The sequence below is a fragment of the Erythrolamprus reginae genome, chromosome 1 (assembly GCF_031021105.1).
Source record: "Erythrolamprus reginae isolate rEryReg1 chromosome 1, rEryReg1.hap1, whole genome shotgun sequence".
NCBI classification, from domain to species: domain Eukaryota; kingdom Metazoa; phylum Chordata; class Lepidosauria; order Squamata; family Dipsadidae; genus Erythrolamprus; species Erythrolamprus reginae.
In genome coordinates, this window is record NC_091950.1 from 177773966 (window position 1) to 177799011 (window position 25046).

General features: G+C 39.1%; 1 protein-coding gene across 2 annotated transcripts in view; it reads right to left on the reverse strand.

The window, feature by feature from the left end:
- The window catches only part of CACNB4 (calcium voltage-gated channel auxiliary subunit beta 4), a 153048-nt gene extending 141177 nt beyond the window's left edge, over positions 1 to 11871 (reverse strand). The window contains exons 1-2 of one of the 2 annotated variants that reach the window (XR_011557276.1): positions 11476 to 11597; positions 10930 to 11013 (exon numbers count right to left, since the gene is read on the reverse strand). Coding sequence is in view for 1 of the 2 variants with exons in the window: in XM_070731520.1 (XP_070587621.1) it covers positions 10930 to 11013; positions 11476 to 11532 (141 nt within the window). In the remaining variant the exon portion in view is untranslated. Of the gene's footprint in view, positions 1 to 10929; positions 11014 to 11475 lie in introns of both variants that reach the window. The other variant, XM_070731520.1, reaches the window with a different exon arrangement.
- Positions 11872 to 25046: the final 13175 nt, after the last annotated feature.

Consider the following 25046-nt stretch of genomic DNA (forward strand, 5'->3'; position numbering starts at 1 on the left):
GAGACAAAGACAAATCATTTCTGAAAACTTCAGACACTAAGTCAGATATTTGACATAGAATAGAATAGAATTCTTTATTGTCCAAGTGTGATTGGACACACAAGGAATTTGTCTTGGTGCATATGCTCTCAGTGTACATAAAAGGAAATATAGATTTGTCAAGAACCATGTGGTACATTGGAAACATGGAGGCACATATATAGGTAGTCCTCAACTTACAACCACAACTGAGTCCAAAATTTATGTTGCTATTTGTTAAGTGGATTTTGCCCCTTTTACCACTTTTCTTGCCACAGTTTTAAGTGAATCGCTGCAGTTGTTAAATTAGTAACATGGTTGTTAAGTGAATCTGGCTTCCCCAATGACTCTGCTTGTCAGAAGAGTGGAAAAGGTGATCATGTGACCCAGTGGACACTGCAACCATCAAAAATATGAGTCAGCTGTCAAGCATCCCAATGTAAATCGCATGGCCATGGGAATGCTGCAATGGTCATAGTGTGAAAAATGGTCTTAAGTCACTTTTTTCAGTGCTGTTGTATTTTCGAGCGGTCACTAAGTGAACTATTGTATGTGAAGGACTATCTACTATCTGTACCTCCCTCTCAAATCTAGGGATTCATCAGCCAGCATCTGATGAATTGAGTTACAGCGTGTGAACACTTACATCTTACATCTGTTTAATAAATATTAACTTCAAAAGAAAACGTAACACCCCTTTTTATTTTTGGCTACAAAAATAACATGACTCTCCTTCTGAAAAGGTTCTATAAATTTCACATGGTTGTTGCTTTTACTCCTTCGTTGCTTTGATAATATTTGCCTTTACGCGTTCACCTCTCAGAGCACCAAAAAAGCCTTGAGTATTGCTCTGCTTGGCATTGCAGTCATTATGTTTTGTAAAACAGTAGAAAAAGTGCTGTCACAAAAGGTTAAGCTAAACAGCTTACATGTCCCTTTCAATCTAATCTATGCATGCATGTTCAGCTCAGCAAGGGAAACCTTTTCACTAATATGAAGTTTAAAAATTCCTTAACGGGTCCAATTTTTTTGCACATCTCCAATAAATATCAGACAAAGAATATGAATTTTTATCTGAAATAAAAGAGTATAATCAAATAAAAGTAAAATTAAGATTTTACAAAAAGTCAAAACCCTCATCTTTTTAAAGTCTTCTTCAACAATTCAATTGCATCTTGCCATTCGGAAGTCTTATAAATTACAATAAACAGATTTAACAATATATGATAATATAAAGACACCGCAAATATGAAAAGCATCCAAGAGAATGTTTTCCCTTCGAAAAGCAGCTTGATTGGTGAATAAAAGTTATCGACCTTATAGTTTCATCGACTAAAAATAAACTTCCTCATGAACTAACATATCCAAATTTAGAATTCAATCATAGATAATAACAGCTACATTTAAATTCTGCAGACCATGCACCTACAGCATGCTATTGCTGCTTTTTTCCCTCTAGCAGAACTCAACTTTTAAAAACGTTACGCGCATAATCTTGGTTGGAGTTTACATAAAACAGCCAATAATCCTCTGAAATCCAATTTTGCAGAGCAATACTATCGCCCAATTAATGACAGCACATCAGCAGAGAAAAATGCCAAACAGCCAACTCAGCAGAACAGTTGTGAGAGCAAATATATACCGCATTTTTGATGTATAAGACGCACCTTTTTCTTCTTTAAAATAAGCTGATAATTAGGGTGCATCTTATACTCTGAATGTAGCTTTTTTTCCCCAGCCCTAACTAGCTGCTAACGATCATCCCAGCTCTTACCTTGCAGGCTCATTCATTGTTTCTCTATGCAAATAATGTTTTCCAAGCCCTAAGTTTTGCAGGGTTTTTTTCATTGCTCTAACTTGCTCTGAGTAAGTTTCTTTCCAGCCCTAACCAGGTGCTAGCAATGTTCCCAGCTCTTACCATGCAAGCTCTTTCGTTGTTATTTTCTGCAAAGAAGACAAACCCTGTCTTTGTAGGGTTTTTTTTTCATTGCTTTACTTGCTCCAGATGTTTCTTTCCAGCCCTAACCAGGTGCTATTAATGTTCTCAGCTCTTACCGGCTTGCAAGCTTTTTCATTGTTACTCTCTGCAAAGAGGAATGTTTACCAAACCCTAAGTCTTTGCAGGGTTTTTTCCATTGCTCTACTGTTCAGACTGTTTCTTTCCAGGTGCTAATGTTGTTCCCAGCTCTTACTAGCTTGCAAGCTTGTTGCTTGTTACTCTCTCAGAATAAAAAAATTTAAGCCCTTAACCAGGGGATAAAATAATGTGTTGAAGCTGACCAGACTAAGGATGCTAGCCAGATGAATGCTTGATAAGCAGATACTTTTCCCTGTTTTCCTCCCTGTTTTCCTTAAGGTGCGTCTTATATTCCATTGTGTGTTATACTCCGAAAAATACGGTGTGTGTGTGTGTAGACAAAACTTACTGCTAGAAAAAAGGAGTCCCAAACAATATGCAAATCATTAGCATCTTCTCAGCTTTTCTTGAAACATGTCATCAATCAGAAGTGTTCCCTATCAATGATACCATCTGTACTCAAGAGCCATTTCATATCATGATTACGGCAATGTGTCTACAGCTCAGCCTCTTAGAAAATTACTTCACCGTGTCACAGTCTCAAAGATATGAAAAGTGATGATGATCCTTCTGGGCAGCACTCCATAAAAAAAGTCTTCCAACCTTTGTGGGCTACAATATATGTCAGGAATTTTGAGTGTATAGGTAGTTCTCTACTTATGGCCACAATTGAGCCAAAAATTTATATTATCAAGTGATAACTTTTTTTAAGTGAGTAAAATGCCCCCATTTTACCACCTTTTTGGTCATTGTTGTTAAGTGAGCCACTGAGATTTGTTGAGATAGTAACAAGCTTTTTAAGTGAATCTGGCTTTCCCATTGACTTTGCTTGTCGGAAGTTTGCATAAGGGGATCACATGACTCCAGGACATGGCAACTGTCATAAATATGAACCAGCTGTCAAACAACCAAATATAAATCATGGGGATGCTGCAATTGACATGAATGTGAAAAATAGCCATGTCATTTTTTTCAATGCCATTGTAACTTCGAAAGGTCGCTAAATAAACCGTTGTAAGTCGAGGACTACTTATGTTTTCACAAAATGGCTGCAAGGCCTATCTTAACTGGTAAGACCAAATGTTACAAGCATATATTTCCCAGAACATGAAGACACTGATATGTAGTTTTATTATAACAAAATGATGAAGTTATAAAAAACTAGCAACTGGCATTGATGAAATATGAGCTCAATTCATATTGCAGTTAATGACTAGGTTGTTGTTTTTTTAATTTCAATATTTTTTGGCGAGAGGGGCCGGAAACAGGAAATATATTTTCCTTGTTTGAGTGAGAGCCTCATCAAATATCTGGTTGCTTGCTTGTAGCCTTTTGAGAACTAACTTTCATGATAATGGTCAATTACAAAATATCCATTTCACCATAAAACACTAATACGGGCTCAGGCTCCATCTTTCTAAATGCAGTCTATCACCTCAGCTCTCCTTTACCTTATACCTCCTCCAACAGACAAACTTTAAATGAAAAACTTGACTGTTGCTACCCATCCTTTTATTTGATAAATTCAGTTAAGATGTACTAAAAGGAAATTTTAGCATATTGATTAAATTAAAGTAGCAACGTGTTTAGAATTTTATTCTAGCATTTCAGGATGGTAAAAATATTCTGCATCTGTAATTCTTCTTCAGGAGACATTTTTAAGATGTTAAGAACTCTACTGAAAGATTTGAAAATATATACAGTATATACATATTCTATGGGAAATTTGACCTTTATTTCTGCACTGAATTTTGCTAGGTAGAGAGTTACATTCTAAGCCCATCTAAGCAGAATAAATTAAATCTATTATTGGCAGCGTAACAAATGGTAAAACGCAAAAGCCAGATAATCTGGAATGATGTTCTATCTGTCACATTTTATCAGAACGTATTTCACTTTAGTACTTTATTAGGTTCTTGCAATTAAGTTTATCTCACCATAATTCCTAAACTAGCTAAAATCATATACTGTACTGTATACTGCCCAAATTATAGTTCTATTTTATTACCAATGTTTTCCTGAAAATAACAACAATAACAACAACTAGTAATGCTACTACAACAGAGTTGAGAGGGATCTTGGAGGTCTACTAGTCCAACCACCTGCTTAAGCAGGAAACCCTACACTACTTCAGACAAATGGTTATCCAACATCTTCTTAAACACTTCCAGTGTTGGAGCATTCACAACTTCTGGAGGCAAGATGTTCCACTTGATTAATTGTTCTGTCAGGAAATTTCTCCTTAGTTCTAAGTTACTTCTCTTCTTGTTTAGTTTCCACCTATTGCTTCAGGTGCTTTGGAGAATAGTTTGACTCCATCTTCTTTGTGGCAACCCCTGAGAAATTGGAACATTGCTATCAGGTCTCCCCTGGTCCTTCTTTTCATTAAACTAGACATACCCAGTTCCTGCAACCGTTTTTCATATGTTTTAGCCTCCAGTCCCCTAATCAATTTTGTTGCTCTTCTATGCACTGTCACAACATCCTTTTTGCATCGTGGCAAACAAAACTGAATGCAGCATTCCAAGTGTGGCCTTACCAAGGTGGTATTCATTTTCACCTGATCTTGATTCTATCCCTCTGTTAATGCAGCCTAGAACTGTGTTGGCTTTTTTGGTGGATGCTGCACACTGCTGGCTCATATTTAAATGGTTGCCCATTAGGACTCAAAGATCCCTCTCTGTTGAGCAGGGTACCACATATACTGTGCTTGTGCATTTTGTTTTTCTTGCCTAAATGTAGAACCTTACTTTTTTCACCATTGAATTTCATTTTGTTAGATAGCGCCCAATGATCTCTCAAGATCCTTGAGCCTATTTCAAGATTGAGATAGGCTTAAGCCTATATAAGATGCTGTCTTATATTTTTTGAACCCGGAAATAAGTGCTTGGCTTTACTGCCATGCACTCAAAGGCCCAATTGGGCTTATTATCAGGGGATGTCTTATTTGGGGGGGAAATGGATAATAAGTAGATCTTTGGAGAGGGGCGGCATACAAATCTAATATATTATTATTATTATTATTATTATTATTATTATTATTATTATTATTATTAAATATTATTTTTTGTAGTTGAGAATGAGTTGATATTTGACAGTTTTAGATTTTAGATTGTGGATTGTAATACATATTGCAATTTTGAACATCAAATTTAGATGGTTCCTGCTATAATTATTTTATTGGATGCAGAGAAGTTGTTTGATAAAATATATTATAATTATTGATGCTTTCAAAATGTTCTTTCCCTTGAGAATTTTAAAACTGAATTATAATTGTCTTTTCTTTTGCAAACTAGAAAGAAAGCTGATCTAATGACTTTTTAATGAATAAAGAGGGGGAGGGAGAGAAGGAAGGAGAGAGAAGTATAAAGCAGTATTATCCTCATATTCCTTTATTTATTACAACACTTTATCTTGCACAAAGTGACAAGATGCATGATTTAAGAGATGTATCGTGAAAGATGAGGAGTAGGAAGTACTGTATATACTTGCTAATAGCAAGGCAACTGTCAATTAAAACCGCCTTCTGGCATCTGGCTATCTGAAAGCTCTTAAGATCTTAGAATCCTCCAGATATACCGTAGCTGTTTGTTTGTTTTTTTAACAAAATAGCATGCCTATAATTGTTATTTATAAATTTTTGGACTACAATAAATTAGATGCTCAATAGCATAGGGAGAGATGGAAGATGAAATTGAAATATCTGGGGATCATTAACATGATAATTAAGAAATGATTTTTTTTTTACATAAAATGTGTCATTCAGCTATCGATTTAAAATTAATTCAACAAAAGCATTATCTTATCTTTATTGGAAATGTTTTTGTCTTTAAAAACTTATGGTGCATCTTCTTATGCATGAATGGATTCAGTTAATTGTTGAAAATTGGTACTAGTAAAATCATGCTGGTTTGTGTGAAATGGTCAAATGTTACATAATGGCTCCCTTTTGGATAGACTTTTATTTCACGTATTAGTTTTTTTAGAGAAAGCTCATCAGATTTTGGGTGCAGGAGAAATGATCGTGTACTTCTGATCAATTGTCAGGCTCAAAACCCAAGAATGACAGGTGGTGATTCTTCAAAGCTAAGTTCTTTATTGTTTCACACCTACGGATTTCCCCACATCTTGCTAGATGTAATAATAATAATAATAATAATAATAATAATAATAATAATAATAATAATAATAGAGTTGGAAGGGACCTTGGAGGTCTTCTAGTCCAACCCTCTGCTTAGGCAGGAAACCCTACACTATTTCAGACAGATGGTTGTCCAACATCTGCTTAAAAACTTCCAGTGTTGGAGCATTCATAAGTTCTGGAGGCAAGCTGTTCCACTGATCAACCGTTCTGACTTGCGTTCTGAATTATGGAGGGGCTGTCTTCGCCCTCTTTCTCTCATGCATAATATACATTGCCGCTTACTCCTCTGAACTGCATTCTCTCTCCTGGAAATCCACCTCCCAACTCAATACACCAACAGCCTGGGAAACCAACTAAACAATGTAAATTGCTATTATATGCTTTTATTACATGGATGGAAAAATGAGCCTTAAAAGGGCAGAGGAATACCCAATTTTTATCAGACTATAGAATAATTTACTTCTCCTTCCACATTTGAACAAATATTCTGTTCCCTGGAATCTCATTGAGGGAATTATGCAGAAGCTTTGACGGCATACACTTCATATATGCTTGATTTCCTATTTTTATTCTACAAAACCCACCAAGCGTTAATTATTAAATCATACAACATGATGTCGAAGTAGATTTACAATGGGTTCTATCTGGTGCATTTTTAGAAGGAGCGAAAACACTCTCGCTCCCTCTTTTTGCATTTGGGAAGAAAAAGAACAGAGAAAATTCAAATCAGCGTTGCAAGTAATGCAAAGGAACTTCTTTGTCCATCTGCAATTATTTCTGCAGAGGCCTTGCAGAAGGCACCCTTGACAGTTGAAAAAGCTCATGTTTACCGGGGATGTGTGAATGTTAAAGCCTCCTTTGATCTGATGACACATCAGCTGAAGTGACTATTGAAGCAAAATGCCAAACCGAAGGCCTGCTTCTCTTTAGGGTTCTGGATCTCTCCCTCCCTTTAAAACTAGTCAGAATTCCACTGAATCAAACCAAATCAAGCCAGCCTGCTTCAATGCTTCACGTGGATGGGAAGTAGGGTTATTTTCAAAATGAAGGCTCTTGAATTGCTGTGACAGTCTGAATTATTATTCTAAAGCAAGATTACATCTCAAGTAGAGCCAAGCTGTTTTGCACAAGTCTAATATTCACACATGAATATTCCAGGCTGGAATTCAACTGGATAAATTGGGGAGGGAGTCAAGACATGAACCAAAAGGCAGCTCCTTAGGCCCATCATTCTCTAGCTACTTTTCCTTCTTCTTCTCCTCCCTCCCATTAGTTCACACAACCCAGGAAGGACTGGCTCACTTTTACTCCTGAGATTGTTTAGAAATCTCACTGAAGGAGAGGCAAGCCCACTGCCCAACTGCTTCCATCAAATTCCCTGCTTTGCCCTCACAGGTCATGGTTAAAACAGAGCCCAGAGAAAGATCTTATTCTCCCACCATCTTGAGTAGGAATAAAATGGCCTGTTCCCATTCTTGATCCCTATTCTGCCTTTGCTCCCATTTGTTAAAATTTGGCAGTAGCTTGATTTTGGGTGCATCGTACATGTTATGCAAAGTCATTAGTTAAACCTTTCAGCTTTGTTACCTTCCTCTTTTTTTTTCATGCCATCAACTAGCAAGAAACACCAAATTAAAGCATGAGTTCAGAGTAAACACTCCTTTGAACATCACTTCAGAGAAGAACACTCTCTAGAGATTTGTCTCAAAACAAGGAAGCATCAGCTGATTGATACGGAGGGGGGGAAGGCATGCTCAGTAAACCAGTTTTTACCAGGAACTCTCCTATCCATCAGGTTATTTCAGATAGAGTTTAGCATGCAAAAGCATCTGGGAAACCCCTCATACCAATCTTCAAATGCCCAGGACAATGAGGAACCATACTGTAGATACCAAGCAACCAGTTATTGTGCTCTGTTCTTTCTGTGGAGACATCCATAATTATCCAGAAAATAACAAGATTTCTAGCATTTGTATACATGACAGCATTGGGTTATACCAGTGAAAACATTTCAGAACCATGTTCTCCTATATAAAACAATTTAAATCCCTAAAAGTTTCTTTAAACTTAGACACTACATCACATATCAAAGACATACACACACACACACAAACACACCGTGGTATTTTTTCCAAAGAATATCTATTTTATGCAAGAGATTAAGCATGCCCAGGGGAGAATTTACTTCTTTCATCTGACCTACATTAATATTCCCAACCTTTTCGGAAACATCTTTCAGTCTCAAAAGTGAATTGCCACGTGAGATTGGGGAACTGTTGCTTAATAGAAAAGCTCTATAGAGTATTAATCACTGAGGCAGGCAAGAATGCCCATATTCGACACAGAAATGCACCCACTCAGGTTTGCTACCCATGAAGGTGTTCTGAGACATTTGTGGAACACAAAGAGGTAACAAAGAAATCTCCCGGGCACAGGTCTAAATATAATATTCAGTGCATCACTGAAAAGAGCTAACAGGATGTGACCTAGTTCAGTTCAGGACATCTAACATGTTCTATCACTGCATGAAGAATCCAAGAAGGGAGTTGCTAAAAGTAACTGGAAGCTCTTGGGTGGCAGCAAGAAACCAAATTCCACAATGTTTGTAGTTTAAGGGGGAAATGCTACAATTATCCTATATAAGGGCCCAGACTAATTTCTAGTTCTTTCTCTGACTTGGGTAAAGACATGTATCTTATTTCTGTCTTCCGATAATTTCCATAGAAGCAAACTTTTTTTCTAGATACAACTCCTGTCAATAATTCTTATATATCCTTAGATCCAAATATATATATTTCTTCTTATCTCTGAAACTATATTTTAATCAGTGTTTCCAGTCTAAGATTTAATGGATGAAGACAGTGCTTCATGCCTTGAAAATAACTATCCACAGAAGACCAAGAGATCTTTCCCTCATCTTGGAAATATATATATACCGTGTGTGTCTATATATATATATAGACACACACGGTGTGTGTGTGTGTGTGTGTGTGTGTGTGTGTATATATATATATATATATATATATATATATATATATATATGTCACATATTTAAGCTGAATTTGAAAATTAAGGGAGACTAGGATATATATATATATATCCATCAACCAAAACCATAGTATAATACAGATTTATACTTAAAAATCATGTTAAACAGATTTGTGACTTTTATTTTCCAAATTAAGCCATTTATCAGCTGCACTTAGAGCTAAGTTTCCAATTATAAGAGGACATCATACCCTTTGACTTACTTATTCACTGTCTTAAGTTAGAATAGTGTTTCCCAACCATTTTTTGGCCATGCCCCACTTAAGCATCACTAAAATCGTGATGCCCCACCCCCACTCTGTGACATATAATTCTTACTATTCAAGAAGTGAACTCCTACACCCTTCGAGGAAGCCTAAAAGGCCATTAACTTGGTTTAAACAAGGTTCCAATTTCCCCCATTAAAAATCAAATTGCCCCCGTGGGGCATGGGCCCCATGTTGGAAACCACTGAGTTAGAACTTATTCACTTAGGTCCCGCAATTTGTTCAGAGATGCTCTTTCCCTTTAGCTTATCACAGATGCTAGAGTGAAATCAAGAATTTCCAAACAAATGTTATTCATAAACAAATGCCAAAATTACCAGGATTATATTTTGGTCTCTTTCTTCAATCTGATCCAATTTTCTCTCAACACACCAAACATGCCAGTGAAAAGATGTCGAGAACATTTATCTGGCCCACGTGGAAAGGTATATTAGAATTTTGAGTTCATAGAACTCAAGCAGGTAAATGACAATCAGTTTAGCTGTCAAATTCTTCACTATAAAAAAAATTAATCACTGCAAGGGAAAGGCGAATGTAGAAGTGAGAGAAAGTCAGCAGTCACCACTATTACTAGAAGACTGTGGGAATTTACTTATTGGATTTATTTATTTATTAGATTTAAAAGCTGCCCAACTCCTTCTGGACTCTGGTTGTGGTTTCCCTAACCATTAAAATTCTCTGCCACTCAGGGCCAGTTTACAGTACAACTCTTAAGAATTGCCAGTAATAAAGCCTTCTCATAAATATATTAAAACATGAAAATTGATATGGAAGTACAGTAGTCAGATTGCCCAGCTGAAAAAGATCACAGGTGAAGAGACACTTGCACTTGAGTTGTTCACCGGCATACACAACCCCCCAAAGTGATTCCTTTCAGATCACACCCACTGAAATGTCAGTCAAAGCGAATACTTCTTCACAAAGATGATGCCAGGATCAGAACACACACACACACACCCTGTGGAGGAAGCACAGCGGATCCAGTTTTTGTGCACCCCACACCCATTTAATAAGGAAAAGATTTAAGATTTATGAAGGAGATCATTTTCTCCACAAAATCCCTTCACTTCTTCTTTCAAGCAAAAATCACCCTTTGGAAAAGAAGGCTGCAGAAGGCAGGCAGGCAAGTACAACCACCTGCTTTCCCACACCAATCCTTTCGGGGGGGGGCACTTCCATGAAAGAAGGGCGTGTGTGCGCGCGCGTATGTGTGTTGTGGAATAAAACCACTAGCCGCGTGAGGAGGAGGAGGACGAGGGCCTCCGCCATCCACTTTCCTGGGTCGCCGCCGCCAGTTTGGTAGCTGCGCACCAGGTGCCCACGCCAGCCCTCCCTCCCCCACCCCCGTTCCTCTCCCTGGCCGGCGCGGTCCTTACCTGCCGGAGGATGAAGCTGGTGGAAGTTGTGCTGCCATCGGATCGCTTCAATCGGCTCCTCCGGGTGGCCGTGCCTCGGCTTCCCTGGTGGAGGCGGGCGGGAGCGAGCAACAGCGGCGGCGGAGCGATGAGAGAAAAAGCGACGGGGAGCGTTTCAATAAAAAGGCAAGGCAGAATGTCAGCGAGCAAGTTGTGGGCGAAAAGTCGCGCCCACGAAATTCGCGACGCTCACCCACCACCCCGGATTAACGCTTAGCCCGCCCAGCCACCACCACCACCCCCTTTATTTTTTAACGACAACATCCCCCCCTTTCCCCCCCCCCCTCTTTGAGCCCAGGAAATCGATCCGATCTCAGGCCGGGAGGGTGGAGAGAAGGATCGATCGGCGCCTAGAAAGCGACGGGGCCGGATCCCAATCCCGGGGACGGCGAGGGATGCTCGGCTCGCTGCTCCCCTCGGATCCGCCCTCCCCTTGCCTGCCTGCGCGCCCGGTGATCCGGCGACACCCCCCCCCCCCACCCCCCGTGAATAGCAGGGGGAGCTCACCTGGAAGATGGGGTCGGCCAGCCCGTTCTTGCCGTACGCGGAGGGATGCTTAGACATGCTTGGGGGCTCCCCCCGAGCGCCTCGGGAAACCGGCCGCCGTTCGCTTGCTTGCTTCTGCCCGAGCGGCTTCCTGCGCGCGGGGCTGTGGAGGCGGCTCGGGGCGCTGCTGGTTTGGCGAAGCGGCGGAATCCTTAAAGCGGCCGCGTCACGCTGTCCCCCCGCCAAGCGCTCGAGGGGCGGTGAAGCCGAGCAGCGTTCGGCGGGGAGGGAGGGAACGGGGGGTGGAGATAAAAGGGGGAATTGGACCTGCTGGCGACCGCCTTTTGGCTTCTCTTGGCCCCGAGGCCTGGCTCGTCGCCAGCCCAGCCGAACTGAGGCGGCGGTGGGCGCGGGAGTTTTCCCTGAGACCCTCCCACCCCCGAGACGGCCTGGCAGCTGACAGGGGAGGTGGGATAGGAAGGCACCACACGCGTCGGTCGCCTTGGCCGTGGATGTGCGCGCCTTATTTTTGTACGACAGTTCTTCTTTCCCTTGTAGCGTTTTTACCTCAGGAAAGAGTTTCCCAAATAAGAAGCACCTTAAATAAAAAAGCCAGAGGAGTCTTCAAAGCCGGACCTTCAGCCAATTGAGGCCAGGATCCATTTTCATGCTCTGTAGTAGCTTGTTTTGAATCAACATTCAAGTCACCCTGGATGTTAAATGCAATGGAGTTAGGGTTTCCCACAAATTTGCTCCCCTGCCCAAATAGACAAACACACACATACAATTCCTTTAAGGCAGGCATTTGGAGCAGGAATTTTATTTCCACTTAGTAACACAAATAATGCCAAACAGGTGGAGAAATGCACTTTGCCATCTACAAGAGCCCTTCTCCTATTCAGAGGCTAACATTGGTTTAATTGTTGGATTTAGAAGTGTTAGTATTATCTGTATGTTTGAATTTTGGTTGTGAGCTGCATAGAGTTCCTAGGGAGGAGAAGGCTTTCTTCACAGGGTCTTCAAACATCTGAAATTCCCTGTGTTCCTCCTTGACAGGATGGATAAAATGAAACAAGTAGATGATCACTCAGCTCTTTCATCAGTGTATGTTCCTGGATGAATTGAGTATATCTATCTACCGGTACCTATCTGTCTGTCTGTTTGTCTGTCTATGGTATCTATATCAGTATTGAGGGCTTCAAATACTGTATTTTTATTACCGATTCTGTGGATGTGGCTTGGTGGGCGTGGCAGGGAAAAGATACTGTAAAATCTCCATTCCCACCCTACTCCAGGGGAAGGTTACTGCAAAATCCCCATTTCCTCCCAATCAGCTGGGACTCGGAAGGCAGAGAATAGATGGGGGCAGGGCTAGTCAGAGGTGGTATTTACTGGTTCTCTGAACTACGCAAAAATTCTGACACTGGTTCTCAACTGATCAGAATCTGCTGAAACCCACATCTATCTATCTATCCATCCATCCATCCATCTTTCTATTTATCTAGTTGGCAGTTTGAGACCCAAGTACCATATGTCGGCTGAGCTCCCATACTTGCCTTAACTCCTGCCAACCTGGCAGTTTGAACACATGCAAATGCAAATAGATAAATATATACCACTTTGGTGGGAAGGTAACAGCATTCTGTGCACCTTGGCATAGTCATGCTGGCCACATAATCAAGGAAGCATTTTCAGGCAACATGGTTCCCTCAGCTAAGAAACAGAGATGAGCACCACTCCCTAGAGTTAGTCATGACTGGGCAAGGGAAATATTTTTACATACATAAGTTCATATTTCACTCATACACATTTTAAAGAGACTGGTGGCAGTACTGTATAAAAACTTGTAAGTCGAGGACTATCTGTGTAAAAGAACCTCATGGTAATAGCTGCTTCAATTGCATGGTTGCAAGATGCCATTCTGACTTCTTGGACACATACCCACACATGGTAGATGGTCCTATTTTCTCAGCAGTCTTTGTTTAGAAAAATAAAACATTCACCTTCAGTGTCTATGTAATGGCATTCTCCCCCCCCCCAATTCTTTTTGGGTGGAAGTGAATATCCAATTAATTGCAAACCTGTACCAATGTTCAGGCTTCCTTTACTTTTTGCTAGATTTAAGTTCCCTGAGAGCTGCCCTTAGAGCAAATCACATAAAACAATGCACTACAGCAGAGGGGGGGAAATGGGATTGCATGGTATGATATTAGAGCCAGTCTGGTGTAGTGGTGAAGGCATCTGGCTAAACTAGGAGACTGTGAGTTGTAGTCCTGCCTTAGACCCAAGGCCAGCTAGGTGTTCCTGAGCCAGTTGTTTTAGCTCAGTTCTAGGAAGGAGGTAAGGGCAAACTTGCCAAGAAAAGTGGGAAGAAGTCAAGATTGACTCAAAGACACGCATATAAAAACTTGGTAGCATGAATACATTGGCAAATATGTTTATAAATGTTGAGAGCATTATTCTTAAGCATGATGATATTCAAATATATTTTCTTCTTTGACTCATACCTCATGTATGTAAAGCCATTCCCTTCGTTTTTTCCTGTAACTGGATTTTTAACAAGGGTGGTTACTGGTAGAAAACGAACAGGCAAAATGCAGCATGGGCACTATGCATTTTGTTAGCACTCTCCATTACATTGCACACAAACCTCTAGGTTAAAAGCTAAGGAACCTTCACCAGCCTTGGTGTGATATAATATGTATACAGTAATTGTTTCCAGTTTCTGAAAGGTCCCACCCCCATTTGGGTAAAGGCTTTGGACAAAATGTTGATGCTGTTTTGATCCCATGATAATAGTAAAGGGGAGACAAGATACACAACTAAAGCAACTATACAACATAATGTGTAAATGTGTGAATGGGGGCAGAAAAGGGCTTTTGGCAGGAAAATGGTCAAGTGGTTTGGCAGAAAAAAAAGATCTTGGTGTGTTTCCAAACCACTAATATAAATTGACCCTGTTGGCACAAATTTCATAGGAGCTGGGTGTTTTTTTCCACATCAAATGAATTATTGGATGGAAATGCTCAAATTTCAGGAGTCTGGTGCTTTAAGTGCTAGCACTGATGATGTTACCTAGTTTGATTAATAAAACATCTGCAAAAAACAAGCTCAGAGAGCACCAAAAAATCCTCATATCAATCTTGAGCTACCAATATTCTCCTTTACATTAATAAAGCTGTACTAAGTTGGAACTATTTCCCACAGACTGTTCATAAATAAAGGCAGGATTGGCTGAAATGTTTGCCATTTTTTCTTCATAAATCCCTGTCAAATCTTCCCCTGTGGACTTTCTTGATGGTCTTTAATCCACCGAAATCCTATTTAGCTCACAATCCTAGACAATGATTGATCTGAGGACTCCCCAAAACACCAGTGCTACTTACTAATTATAATTAGGCTGTTAGGCAGAAGATATTAATATGTTATAATTCACTCTGATTAAGTTTTTGATTGGTCAATAGAAAAACCTTATTAATAAATGAAGATTAGATGATTGCCAACTGAATCTAAGGGCGTTTTAAGAACTGTCCAAAAACATGCTATCCCAATCTTCCAATTCTAAAATTATCTCCGATTGCCTCTCAGACAGGGGCAAGGAATTTTAGAGAAGGATTCTTCTTTTCTCTGTGGCTGTGCTTAACATGCATTTTTCTGCTTTTAGCAAGCTATTCAGCTTATAAATTTTTTATTTATAACGTCAATTCAGCCCAAAATTTATGTCGCTAAGTGAAACATTTGTTAATTGAGTTTTGCTCCATTTTACAATCTTTCTTTCTACAATTGTTATGTGAATCATTACAGTTGTTAAGTTAGTAATGTTAAGTGAATGAGGCTTCTCCATTGACTTTGTCTTTTCAGAATGGGACAAAAGCTGATTGCATGACTGGGAAACTGCAGCTGTCATCAATATGAACCAGTTGCCAAGCATCCAAATTTGGATCAGGGGGATCCTGCAATAGTTGTTTTTAGTATCATTGTAACTTTGAACTAAATCAAAAACTACTTGTATAAAATAACCTTAACTTTAGTGAGGTAAAATTTACTAATTCTAAAAGTAATTTTTCTGCTCATTTAATTACAGACTCATTAGTTTTCTAAAAGCTGCCATTTTTAAATTCACCAAGAATTACATCTTATTCAAGTTCCTATTATAGGTCAATGTATGTTTATACTAAAAGTAATGAATTGAAAAGCAGAACATTAAAATGTTTTGTTAGTCAGCATTTTTATTTCCATTGCCCACAGCTGTGGAGAACAAGGCATGAAATGTTTCACTAACTTAGATTTAAGTCGTAGTTCAAGGAAGAAGGCCCAGCAATCCTTAGACCGTGTCTAGGCTAAAGGAAAAATCCTATCAACACAAACATACCTTGCAGTAGAGCTGCTGCTGATAAATGGGCAGCTGGTGAATAAAATTCATCACAAAAGGGGCAACTTGAATATTATTCCAGCAATAGGTTGCATAGCAACAGTAGAACACAAAAAGCTGTTAGGAGACACCACAAATGTGGTAAGAAGGTCAGATTGGAGTTTGAGGGGGGTTTTCTTTAGATGCTATAACACAGAGGTTAACATACATCTAAACTCCTTTTAAATGTATATAAATAGTATGGAATAGATTGTATTGTATTTGTATTTATTAGATTTGTATGCCGCCCCTCTCCATAGACTCGGGGCGGCTCACAACAGTGATAAAAACGGTACATAGTGACAAATCTAATAATTAAAATCTAAAATAGCAATTATACATATAAAAAAACCTAAAAAAACCCCAGTAAATAAAAACATACATAATCATGTTGTGCACAGAAACTACATAGGCAAGGGGAAGATGTCTCAGTTCCCCCAAGCTTGACGACAAATATGGGTTTTGAGTTTATGAAAGGCAAGGAGGGTGTGGGCAGTCCTAATCTCCAGGGGGAGCTGATTCCAGAGGGTCAGGGCCGCCACAGAGAAGGCTCTCCCCCTGGGTCCCGCCAGACGGCATTGTTTAGTCGACGGGACCCGGAGAAGACCAACTCTGTGGGACCTAACCGGTCGCTGGGATTCGTGTGGCAGAAGGCGGTCTCGTAGATAATCTGGTCCAGTGCCATGAAGGGCTTTATAGGTTGTAACCAACACTATATATATGTTTATCCTTCTGCAGCATCACATTTAAATCCTCCCTCAGGCATGAGACAACAGAATGTCTTCTGCTTACTTACTGTCTGAGATATTTTAATGGAAGTAAACTGCCTTGAATCAGCTCATTTTTCCAAGTTGCCATCTCTATACAAATTGTGTGGATGCATAAGCTTCCATAGCCACAGCAGCACTATTGGTGCCTAAAAAGAAAACTTGGAGGTTCCCCAAGTACACAAAAAATCTTTGAAGGTGGTGGAACTTAAAGACCAAAGAAGGCAGAACAGAATAAAAATAGTCCAACGAAGGCTGATTATATTCAGCGGGCATGGAATACTGACATTTCGATGGTGGAAAGCGATAAAATAGGAAGCAGATGGAAATCAAGTATCTGGAACGACAGCTAACCGCAGCACAACATTCTGTTGAAGGCTGCATTTGATATAAAGGCGAATTCTTCATCTTTGCAAGAACTGCTTTTATAATGTTAGTTGCAGAACAGATTTTACCAATGCCCAGAATTACTGTATAGTAATGCAATCTGCACAGGGGCTGCCTTGAAAATGCAGTAATTTAAAAAGTATTGTTTTAGCCTATGGTAGCTAAATGCATATAGGAATAAAACATCCAAATCTTATACCAATTCTGTCTTGGTTCTCCGGACTATCTGTTGGTTTCGGAATCTGATTTAAATTGTTTTTGATATTCGGTGTCTGCCGTATTTGTGTCAGATTAACTGAAAGTCCAACAGCACCTATTGTTTTGAGTATGAAGATTTTCTGACATTGCTTACTGCTCCACTAGTAAAAAGATATCAGCTGGATACCAGAATAGTGTTTTTTCTGCATTGAATCAATTAATCTGAGACTCCATTTCTAAGGAGATACATCCACAGTTTTATCAGTTAGTTTTTCCAAGCTATTTAACATGTGAAATAGTTTTTAGCTGCTGATAGTTCTAAATAAGAGTTCTAAAATGATCTTTTATATTTATTTTTTTTGTTTTGTGTTTACAATGTCCCTATGTTTATTTTCCATACTTTATAAATAAATAGCTTGTGGGATAAATGTCTTCTCATAGGATGAATTAGAAGTAAATTTTAATAATAAACATGAATTGTAATATTGCAGCTATCATAGCAATGAGAAAACAAAATGCTATTTTGGATCTATCCTTCAAAAATTTACATATGATAGGATTTGTAAGTACATTGTATCTGGAAGCACAAATCTGAGGAAAATTGACCAATGTACAGTATATTGAAGAAAATGTACAAATGAAATACTTTTCATCCAAAATATTATATGTAAACAGAAGGAAGGTGCTTATTTCTTTACCCTTCTGAGAATTTAAATTCTACATTGACTAACTTTGGCTATAATGGGTTAAGCTAAATATTCGTAGGGTAACTTAATGTCAGGCACAAGTAGCCTGGAGTAGGAGTGGAGTTCCAAGCAATAAAAGTTTATTGCATGTTATCTATGCACAAGATTCTAGCTTACTAATGGTCAAGGCAAATTGGTGCTAGATAAGGCCAATTGCATTCATGGGGAGGGGGTACTGGATTTGGGTCTGTTGTGACTATCACTCTTACAAACTAGGGATGTGTTTAACCCTGCCCTTAGGCTCAGCCAGCTTATCCCCTACATTTAAATCTCAAAAGTAAGCTTACCCTATTTTTCGGAGTATAAGACATACCTTTTTACCTCCAAAAAGATGAAAACTTGGGTGCATCTTATACACCAAATGTAGCCCCACCCAGACACCCCCACCCCTCTGCTTCCCAGCAATTTACCTCTTTGCAGCAAACAGCCCGATTATCACAAGCAACTGATTATCAGCCTACCAACACACAGCTAATTCAGCACAGGCAGGCCAGGTGTTAGAACTGAAAATGCAACTAACTGCAAGGGGATAAGTTGCTGGCAATGTTGGACTGCTGAATTTGGATGTAAGGAGGTAAGCCAGTAATTATAAATATCTATAGAATGTTCAAATTATTAGACTTATTGTTTAAAGACTGCTTTATTACTGTTCTAGACAACTTAACAGAACGAGGAAGCTTTTTAAAACAAATGCTTGATCTGAAGAGGACCAGTACTTTTGTATCTTCTTTTAAATAGCAGAGAATACTCCCAGAAAACCACATCAATTTCAAGTATAATCTGAAATGTAACAGTGTTCTTTTTTAGTATTAAGATAAGGCAGCTGAGTTAAAACCCGACTTAGTCATGTTTGGAGTAGATCTCTTTAAATAATTGGGAGTTAGTGTGACTACATTTAAGAAAACTTTCTGACATCAATATACTGCCATAATGTGAATTTCTCCAATTCTTTGCTATTTCTATGGGTCAGGCGCACAAGCACAGAAATACAGTGTATAATGAGGCAAATTGCTGGAAGGCAGAGGCCTTTTTTCCTTGTTTTCCTCCCCTAAAACTAAGGTGCGTCTTATTCTCTGGTGCATCTTATACTTGATACAGTAATACTTGAGCTAGTTTCAGCAAATATCTGCATCCAATGTCATTTTGCAGTTTCCACAATATGGACATAATATGCAAAGAATCTCATTTCGGGCATCTGTGAAATCTGACAATTGCATCAAAGGACTAAAACCCCATTGTGATGGGGTGTCACACATTTTGTCCGTTCCAAATGTCACACATATGAAACCTCATGGTGAAGTTCAAAACTTCACGAAATGCTTATTTTCTAATGTCCACACCCCCTCTCCCATTACGGACACCACTAGCTGAGTCTTTATCGGCATAACAACTTCCCCAAAATAGAATTGGACAAATTTAGTGAGGTGAAAATTGCTGGCAAAAGAAAAATCAGTTCAAAACCAGGCTGGGTGAAATTAGTGGATTCTTTCAGAAAAGAATTTCCCTGGTGGGAGACAGAGGCAATTGGGTAGCAGTTCACAATATTGCCGAGTGCCGACTGTTCCATTCTAAATCCCCTTCTCTTCAGTTCAGTGTGTGTGCATACAGCCTCCCTATGCTTCCTAGTAGACACAAGAGGAGAGCAGAAATATGCAAACTGAAAGTGACACAACAAAAGCCTCCAAGGGCCATTGCTGACAAAGATGTAGGGAAAGCAATCTAGAAGCCACACAGCGTACTTTCCCTCTTTTGTTGTATTTCTTTTTCAAACCAGAGTACAGTATATTGAAAAGAAACTGTGTGAAGGGGCAGGGAAGTCTCTCCATCAGCAGGATAACTCTGAAAACCTTAAAACAGATGAGACTACGTTGGCTTTCAGGAGAGAAGCTGATAAAGAATGATCAAACAATAAAGTATGATCAAATTTGATCAATCACCACTGGGACTATAAAGAACATGAAAGTCAGAAAAATTCTCTAGGAACAGAAAGACAAATTAACAGTCTGAAATGCTGTGGGAATTTCTTTATTCTAAGCCATTCTCTCTCTCTTGACCATGGAATTCAGAGCACCTCAGTAACTGGAGAGAAGAACCACACAGAGTTACTCAGAATTCCTATGACCACTGCTGGTAAAGGGTTTGAAGCCATAATAGGCCTTATTTCTTGCTTCGTTCAGAACAGAATATATGAATCTTAGTTTGTCTCATCCAACATAGGTCTAATGCCAATAAAATTAACAGATATACAATGATAAAGCAATAGTAATGACAAGAGGTTAAAAGAGTAAAGGAATTCTATCATGAGAAACGTGCCATTTAAAAACAATACTGTATCTCTTCTCTGAATTATTTTGGTTATGAAAGCAGCCATATAAAAAGAAGAATTGCTAGTAATTTTTAATATTGTAATTTGTCGGAGGAATTTTCCTCCTTCTGGAAATAAAATACAGTGGTACCTCGAGATACGAGTTTAATTCGTTCCGGACCTGGGCTCTTAAGTCGAGCAGCTCTTATCTCGAACGACTTTTCCCCATAGGAATTAATGTAAATAATTTTAATTGGTTCCAGCCCTCAAAAAACTCACAAAGTTAGTCTAAATTATGCAGAAAGACATGTTTTTAATGAAGAAATGTACATGTACATATAAATGAATAATGAAGTTTCTTTCACTTAACTTGTAAACTTTCTTAAACTTTTAAATTTACATATGTTCAACTTCTCTGCCACCCAATCCTGTAGGACAGAGGTCCCCAACCCTTTTTGCATCAGGGACCGGCTTTAAGCGATCAAGAGAGGAATGGGTGAATGAATGGACGGAGGGTGGGAAGGAAGGAAGGAAAGAGGGAAGGGACAGGAACAGAGGAAGGAAGCAAGGAAACTTATGAAAGGGTAGAGTAAGAGAGGAATGAGTGAAGGGAGGGAGGGAGGGAAGAAGGTGGGAAGGAGAAAGAAAAGAAGAAATAGAGGAAGGGAAGGTAAAAGAGAGAAAGAAAAAGAGCAAGAAAGAAAGAAAGAAAGAAAGAAAGAAAGGGGGAAGGGACAGGAACAGAGGAAGGAAGCAAGGAAACTTATGAAAGGGGAGAGTAAGAGAGGAATGAGTGAAGGGAGGGAGGGAGGGAAGAAGGTGGGAAGGAGAAAGAAAAGAAGAAATAGAGGAAGGGAAGGTAAAAGAGAGAAAGAAAAAGAGCAAGAAAGAAAGCTGCAAGCACCCCCCCGAGCCCCCCAGGCCGGCTGCAACCTTTTAAAACACGCGCGCCGCTTCGCAGCTGTCTCCTGAAGCCGAACGCGGAAGTTAGCGTTTGGCTTCAGGAGACAGCTCCTTGGCGCTTGTATCTCGAATTTGGGCTTGTAAGTAGAACAAAAATATCTCTCCCCTCCCAGCTCTTATCTCGAGTTGCTCTTAAGTAGAGCAGCTCTTATGTCAGGGTTCCACTGTAATAGATTGTTATCAGTTCTGGAGTATTTAAACAAAGTCATGTGTAAAGCAGAAAGGTTAACAGATAATGAACATTGCAAGCATCAAAAATGCCCCAAAGGCAAATGGACTTTCTTGGTTTTCTTTGAAGACCTTTCACTTCTCATCCAAGAAGCTTCTTCAGTTCTTCAACATCTTCAAAGAAAAACTGATTTTCTAGTTCCCTCTTTGAAAAAGCACCTTTGGGACAACCATGACCTGGATGATTGAGAATCTCCATAGACAAGCATCAAAAAGTATCTCAGCATTTTTTAAGAAGGGGGGGGGGTGTTATAGGAAGTCCTTTGAAATTAAGTTACATATGTAAAGATGAACCATTTTTATTATCTGACTTTGTTTCGTTCCATTTAAAAACCAGGTATATTAATGAGAAACAACTATCCAAAACCCTTATTAACTTCAAACCCACTTCACACATCATACATTTTTATTCTCTTCTCTGATCTACTTGTATCTTTCTTAAGAGGACACCAGATTGTCAGTATCAGAGCATTCCAAAATGGTACAAGGTAATTTGGAAGATTCAGCAATCCCAATAGGATTATAGGGGCTCTTTTCTTCTGTGAAAGATGCCAAAACACCCAAGATTCAAGTGATGCCATCAATGCAAATAAGTAATTGACAGTATAGGATCTTGTGAATTACAGAGGAAGAATGACTCACAGGAACAGTTTGCTTCCAAACCTTATAAGGAGGGCAAATTACATAATCCTTCATTTCCCACTCTTAACTGGGTCATAAGGTATCCTTAGCTTGTGTTATGTTCTGAGTAATATTTTGCTTTAATGACTGATAATATTCTTAACTTTTTGCTTGTTTGATTCCTCATCATTCTCCCACTTTCCTATTTTTTTTATTTTAGAAAAGACATATCAGCAATTGGTGTCTCAACACGATGTCAATGTGAAGTTAACAAGAGAAATATGCTGCGACTGCATTTATCCAGTGGGGCACAGTAACATAATATCATCAGCAATATACATACAGCATTGTTGTCCCAAATATCCTTCTGTATGTAACCCAGCCTTTCCAAGCAGACAGGCTGCAGACGCAGACGTAAACTAGAATTTCCAACCAATGTAGTAATTGTTGACAATACTGAGAGCTGATGTCCACACACACATATATATACAACTTGTCCAAGGCTGATATAGTCTAACCAATATTATAATTATCTACAAAGCTGGAGGACCATGTTATATTGCAAAAACTATAGTTCCTTTCTGGATAGGTGGGCTCATACACATGAGCAGTCTAGTTAAAGATAGCCTACTACCACACATATGGACTGAGACTATGTATGTATGCATGCTGTAAATCTGGAATTTGAGAATATCTAGGTGATTGTTTGAAAGAACTGAAGGAACACTTTTTGTGAGTGTGGAATTGCAAAATATTTCAATCAGCCCTGACCCCAAAACGGACTGTTGTGGCCTCAGCAGAGTTTTTTTTAAACCCCACTGAGTGTTTTAAGTGCAAAGTAAGATATTTTAAGCTTGGAGGAGCACTGGAACCCTTCCAATGAGGTCAAAAAAAAAAGCTCTTTTCAAATTCACAACTGTTCCATTTTTAAAATATTTTGCACATCTCTTGGGCCTTTCCACTATCAATCATCACCTCTAGCATCGCATACCACAAAATCCTATATTTTCCAGAATTTGTGGGCTATTCAAAGAAACAGTTTTCCAGGAGATGCAATTAGCTGCAAAAGGCAACAACTGCTTATGCAAAACTTAACTGCTCTTTGTTCGGAATCATGCTGTGTCAAGCTGCATAGGCTTGTGGCGATATTTTGTTTCAGCACATAATTTTCTTAAAACCCCTGCAGTTGAAAAGACACTCAAGCATATAGAAAAAATTAAACTGAATGAAAAAGTCATCTGGCATTAATATTAGCTACCCTAGCAGTGCTAGGGGGTCATTTCTGATATCAATTGTGAATGCAGTTAGCCCAAGACTTGGAACTGTACATAGTCGCCATTTTGATTTCCACAAAAAAGACTCCCACTTGTCCAATGTAATGCAATAATGATAGCAGAAGGCAATTTACTCCTGGAACTAGCCTGAAGAAAAGCCAGCTTCCATTCCAAGAAACAAATTTAAAATACTGGGGATCAACCATGAAGCAATAGCACTTAGACTTATATACCACTTTGTAGTGCTTTACAGCCCCACTCTAAGCATTTTACATAGTCAGCATATTGCCCCCAACAATCTGGGCCATCATTTTACCAACCTCAGAAGGATAGAAGGCTGAGTCAACCATGACCCAGTCAGGATCAAACTGCTAGTAGTCAGCAGTAGTAGCCTGCATTCTACCCACTGCACCACCACAATATAAAACACAACTAAAGACCACTGAAGAATGAGTTAAACAAGTTTTATTTGCACAAGTCTGTGCAAATAGGTTGGAGACAAGATATTCTAAAGTAATGGATTGCGATTAATACTAGAAGTTTGAAGAATATTGTACAGAAATATTCAAAATGTAATTTGTTGCAGGAAAGAAATGATTAAATCTGATCTTGAACAAGTAACCAGAATAACAACATTTTTCTACAGATTAAATCTTCAGAATGCATTTCACTGATCCCATCTTTCTGTAGTAGAATCCCTTTTTCATCCACCACTTAAAATGCAATTTCAAAGTAAATTTAATTCAGTATCATAAGAAGTTAAGCTTTCTACATAGGTTTATTACAAAGGCAAACAAATAAACCACTTCCCGATTATGTGCAGCATCCTGGCACATTTTTGAGAAATTATAAGTTATATTCAGGCATTACACAATTAACAATACCTTTTACAAAAACACAACCTACTAAATGTGGTGCTAGAGAGGTTACGCTTGGAATACTGTGTCCAGTTTTGGTCTTCACAATGCCCAAAAGAAGCTGAGACACTGGGGAAAAAGTGCGTAAGAAGAGCAACAAAGGTAAGAGGTTCAGAGGTTGAATCGTATGAGGAATGCTTAAGGGAACTAAGGATATCTAGTCCAACAAATAGGAGTGGCATGACAATTGCCTTCTGCTACTTAAGGGTGATTTACAGAGGGGGTCAACTTATTCTTCAAGGTAACTGAGGGCAGGACAAGAAGCAATGGGTGGACACTCGATAAAATGAGATCTAACCTGGAACTAAGGAGAAACTTCCTGAGATTAAGTTCAATGAATCAACGGAACAGTTTGCCTCCCAGAGTTGAAGGTATGCCAGAAACTAGTCCGCGAAGCCCTATCCGTGGGATGTATGCAGCATGCGAAACCATGCCGCCTCTGATCCACAGAAAATCCTCTTCCCACCAACCGGTCCCTGGAGCCCAAAAGGTTGTGGGTTGCTGCAATAAGGTTATTTAAACTCTTGCAACTTTAAGAGGTGGGGCATGAAAAAGGAAAATATGAAAATATTTGGACTCCATAGTCTTTGGAATCACAAAGATATTTAAGAATGAATCTCTGTAAGGGAAAAAGCTAAACATATGGCAATATTGTTTGGACAATTATCTTGGGCAACTTTTCAAATACAAATTTAAGATAGCAAATTATTTCTAAACATAAATTGAACCTTAATTGAACGCCCACAAAACAAATTACAAAACAACACTCATTATG